This window comes from Silurus aristotelis (genome assembly GCF_946808225.1).
Source record: "Silurus aristotelis genome assembly, chromosome: 9".
Lineage (NCBI taxonomy): Eukaryota > Metazoa > Chordata > Actinopteri > Siluriformes > Siluridae > Silurus > Silurus aristotelis.
In genome coordinates this window covers 15,550,756-15,555,755 of record NC_139582.1, presented here as the reverse complement: position 1 = coordinate 15,555,755, position 5,000 = coordinate 15,550,756, and the positions used below count along the sequence as shown (strand labels likewise).

The window sequence follows — 5,000 nt, the reverse complement described above, 5'->3', positions numbered from 1 at the left end:
TATATATATATATACGTTTATTATCACTGTGAATAACAGTTACTACAGAAACCATAATGTATCAGAACGAGGTCATTAATATGAACCTGCACTTCTGTAAGTGCTGCTGATCCAGAGAACTCGCATGCTAATAAAAAAGATCTGTGATGCCTTATGAAGTTAACATGATTAATTAAGTTATAACCTCTGAGCTGCTCTGCTGCAGAAGATCGAGTTCATTAAACACACATAGACGCGACAGTGTTTTGAGTACATCAGGGTTATAGAATTAAAATAAAAAAAATCGAATGCCTCATGCTGACCTGAAAAGTGGATGAAGGTGTATGTAAATCTGCAGCCTCATCAAATGAACTTCAGAGTAGACAGCGACTAGAGGAACCTCCCACCCACAGCACACACCATATAAAACTCAAAGCTGTTCATGCAGCTGAAGACCCAGACAGAACCACGAAGGGTGAAGAGAAAACCAACAACACCATTAACCCTAAGATCAACACCATCCCTCACAACCACGACAGCAGAGAGAATAAAATGGCTTTAAATCTCTTAACGGTGAGTTTATTTTTAAATGTAGATTAAACAACTGAAGGGTTTTTGACAGAAAACCCTGAAATGTGTGAGATGGAACTGTTCATATCAGAAACAGAAAGAAATATATTGCAAAGTATGTTTGCACTTACAAAGAATTTGTTTTGTAGCAGAAGCTTCCAGTTGCACATTTTCTAAAGTAAAAAGGAAAGAAAGAAAGAAAGAAAGAAAGAAAGAAAGAAAGAAAGAAAGAAAGAAAGAAAGAAAGAAAGAAAGAAAGAAAGAAAGAAAGAAAGAAAGAAAGAATAAAAGTTATTTACAGGAAACTCACTGAAGTGATGGAATTTCAGTAGATTTTAAATGCCAGAAACAGTGTCGTCTTTTTGTGCAGAAATTGTAAAATCTGAACTTTTTAACATTTTTTTGTTCTTCTAGTGTGGTAATGTGGTTTCCTGTAAAAACCACGTTCACAAAAGTACACAGTTAAGATCTTTCCACAGCTAAACAGATCTTCTTGAATTCCAGCATCCTGCTTCAGATGACCGTGTAAGCGGTGTACAGCCGTAATATTGATACCTAATTTTTCTTTTTTTGTCTCCACAGCTGCCATGTGTCATGATGATGATGATGATGATGCTGTTGATGATGATGGTGGTCACTCAGGCTGCTTCTTTGAAGCCTCACAGAAAAGTCAGTGATCAGAAGCTTTCGGGTTCTTCTGAAGAAGATTCTCCCAAATATTTCATCACCAACCTGGAATCTGAAATCAAATCCACCTCACACTCCATCCGGCCGATCCACAACGACTCCATCTCACCCTGGGAATACATGTAAATACACACACACACACACACACACACACACACACACACACACACACACACACACACACACACACACACACAATATATTAAAATGATTTTTATTGTAGAATATGAGTCTCATATTTTATTTTCACATGAAGACTTTATGCGGAGCTTTATATTATTCATTTGAATGGTTGATTGTTTCATTAATTAATTGATTGATTGGTTGATGAATGTATTAATTGGATTTTTTTTTTGCAGTACCACGACTGACGTGAATCGGATTCCGTCTCAGCTTTCAGAGGCCCGATGTCTCCTGACTGGCTGTTTGAACTGGAAAGGGGTCGAGACCTTGGAGTTGGAGTCCAGACGGATTTTCCGGCAGGTTCCGGTCCTGCAGAGAGTCTGGGGAGACGACAAAAACTACTTCTTCCGACTGGAATATAAAATCCTCTCAGTGGGCTGCACCTGCGTCCGGCCATACGTCGAGCAAATCTGATACACAAACCCTTTCAGTGGATTTTCATAAGGGACTCAGTATTATTATTAATATTATTATTATTTATGTATCACTTTTTATAAGATTCCATTTTATTTATTAGGGTTTTTTTTACTTTTTACAGTGTTTATTTCTATTATAAAATTTGTGTAGGTTTAAAGTTTGTGTTACATCTGTTATTTATTTACTGATTAAATAACAGAAGGAGGAATAGTGAATACATTTATTTATTACAAATTAACAAACCTGGTGATGTATTATTATTACTATCTATCTATCTATCTATCTATCTATCTATCTATCTATCTATCTATCTATCTATCTATCTATCTATCTATCTATCTATCTATCTATCTATCTATCTATCTATCTATCTATCTACATATGTGTGTGTGTGTGTGTGTGTGTGTGTGTGTGTGTGTGTGTGTGTGTGTGTGTGTGTGTGTGTGTGTACTATATTCCCAAAGGTTTGTGACAATTGAGCATAAAACGTGCTTTTGAACATCCACATTTGGTTCCCATTTCATGTTATACACTAGATGTTGTGGAGATTCATTCAGCTATGAGGGTGTTAGTAAAGTCAGGTAGTGATGTAGGTGAGAAGGTGAGAAGGTCTGGGGTACAGTCAGCATTTACATTTATCTCAAAGGTGTTCAATAGGGTTGGAGCGCTATAGCAGGAGATCTTTCGGATCTTCCAACCCATGCAACCAAAGCAGATCTTCATGGAGCAGGATTTGTGCACAGGGGTATTGTCATACTGGAACAGGTTTCAAGTAAATGCAAAATTTCCTCCTGCACCAAAGACGGCTAATAAAACTGTGTGTTTGGGGAAGAAGCATCTGGGTGAAAATATCAGGTGTCCCAATCTGTGTTGTTCTTTCTGCTCTCAGCGAGAAGATACTGTTTAGACGTTACATCAAAAACTCTTTGACTAATAACACTGTGAGATGCGTGTAGAACTTTTGTTACATTTACTATCCAGGGTGAAGTTTACATGTGTTTCGTATGAAATAATTGCAGGTAGTTATTAAAGATGAATCATTTCAAATAATCGATTAGACTCGCAGAAGTACTGTGTTTTTGTCTGTCTGAACGTGGCTGAAGATAAAGCAGAGTTCGATGTGACAAGGCGGAGTCAATGGAAGGAAAAGTAAAGGTATATCACACAGCAGATCTTTAATGTCCTTCGCATCTAAAATATATATCACAATTTCTGTACAGCAAAACCGAAGAGCCAAATCAGAAACCAGCTGATCATGAAGGCCTTAGAACATCTTCACTGCAAACAAGAGGATTCATTGAGGTCTGGCTTTAACAAAACAGGCACAAGAATGTCCAAAAACACACCTTACACACACACACACACACACACACACACACACACACACACACACACACACACACACACACACACACACACACACACACACAGAGTTTTGGCACAGTTGGCTCCTTGTATTAAATTAGCGCTGCTCCTTTCTCCAATTCTGCTGGAAAACCAGTCTCTGTTTCTCGTCTCGCAAAAAAACAGGCGCACAAAAGCCATCGTAAAGTGATAGTAACATCACAGCATTTTGTGATTTTCGCTTTTTTTCGTGTGTTTGTTTGTTTGTTTTCCCCAAAAAAGCTAATAAAGCTCTCGGCTTTATCGTATTCAGTCCTTTGGTGATCAGGATCCCAAAATGTTCAGAAGACCTCAAGGCACCTGGAACATAAAGGCCAGAGACACCGAGGTTAGGAGCAGGACCACGGAAAAAACACACACACACACACACTCACACACATAAAGAACACACACACGGAAACGGAGTTTTACACACTTTATCAGCACATGCAAGCATGAAAACAAACAGGAAATAGCACCAAATTTCACAGGATTCACTTCCTCTGATAACTAGCCGTTATTCTATATTTTATTTTGCCCTATGAAGCTAATACACATCAACTATGGCTACACAAACTACACATTTTTAGCGTTTCTCATCATCACAAAGACACATCACAACCCTGTAGGTTCAAAAACCTGCAAAGCCCTTGCTGTGACAGAGAGGGCGCTAAAGAGCGCTCATCCTTCCCTTACGCTATTCTAGTGTGTATTATTTTTGTCTTTCCAGAGACATAATAACATCTACATCTACATCATGACATTACAATATCACAAACACAACCAGCATCAAAACCCAGTAAAAATCAAGCGAACACAGAGTTTATGGTCTACTGCCAGTCCACTTCTATCTGCGCTTTCGTTTTCCTCACCTCCTCAGCGTGTTTCTCCTGTAACACAAAAACACAACAACAAAAACAATAAATATCACATTACGCAAACACACACTGCACCGTGTACACAAACATTACTCGTCTAAATCTACATGAAGGTCTACAGGAACTGGAGATCAAATGCTCAGTCATGTCAATGCTCAGAGATGCTAACTCCAGCAGATTAAATGACACTGTAGGGCCGAAAATATGCGGACACACGAGCATAACATCACTATGTGCTTTTTTGAATATCACATTCCACATCTAGTCTCCATTTGCTGTTCCACTCTTCGAAGAAGATGTTCGTACATTAGGAGTGTGCTTGTGGAGATTTGTGATTTGAGATTCATTCAGCCACAAGTGTGTAATTTAGGTCAGGTACTGGTGTCTGGGTCTCCTCACCTTCTCCTGCAGGCGCTCGAGCATGGCAGCGATGTGAGCTTCTCTGTTCTCCTTGTTGATCTCCATCCTCTGCTCCAGCTTCTCTTTGGCCATTTTGATGAAGTTGTTGTGTTCCTCCGCGGCTTTCTGAGCCACTTCACGCTCGTGTTCTCGCTTTTCAGCCAAATGTTTCAGAAGTTCAGCCTCCTGACCCTGAATACACACACACACACACACACACACAGGAGAAATATTGTAACTCTAGGGTAATGGCTGATCATTACAGGTTCACCATCACACCATACACCTCATCCAGGTGCATCACTATTAACAACCAGCAATAAGTTCTGGACTCCCGAGTTAAACTGAGCTGCAGTGTAATAGTGAATAGTGATACTAAAATCTTACCTTTCTCCTCTCCTCTGCTGCGTCCAGCTTCTTCTGGATCTCCTCCAGTGAAGGGTCTCTGCGGGGTGGGATGGTGGGATTAAACTCCCTCTGCCCGTCGAATGATGGAGGCCTCAG

The 5,000-nt window shown here is 39.6% G+C and overlaps 2 protein-coding genes across 3 annotated transcripts in view; one reads left to right on the top strand and one right to left on the bottom strand.

Annotated features, from left to right (window-relative positions):
* Positions 1-56: 56 nt before the first annotated feature.
* il17a/f1 (interleukin 17a/f1) lies at positions 57-2,073 on the top strand (the record flags this gene model as incomplete). Its single annotated transcript, XM_083551249.1, has 4 exons — positions 57-96; positions 338-552; positions 1,132-1,358; positions 1,596-2,073. The coding sequence occupies 4 exons, from the start codon at positions 57-59 to the stop codon at positions 1,831-1,833; spliced, it is 720 nt and encodes a 239-aa protein (XP_083407375.1). The 3' UTR covers positions 1,834-2,073.
* A 919-nt stretch (positions 2,074-2,992) lies between these two features.
* stmn4l (stathmin-like 4, like) overlaps positions 2,993-5,000 on the bottom strand; it is a 4,747-nt gene continuing 2,739 nt past the window's right edge. Inside the window, exons 4-7 of one of the 2 annotated variants that reach the window (XM_083549777.1) lie at positions 4,884-5,000; positions 4,497-4,688; positions 4,092-4,109; positions 2,993-3,540 (exon numbers count right to left, since the gene is read on the bottom strand). The exon at positions 4,884-5,000 is cut by the window's right edge and continues 89 nt beyond it. In XM_083549777.1, the coding sequence (XP_083405903.1) occupies positions 3,532-3,540; positions 4,092-4,109; positions 4,497-4,688; positions 4,884-5,000 (336 nt within the window). In that variant the 3' untranslated portion in view covers positions 2,993-3,531. Of the gene's footprint in view, positions 3,541-3,642; positions 4,110-4,496; positions 4,689-4,883 lie in introns of those variants that run through there. The other variant, XM_083549776.1, reaches the window with a different exon arrangement.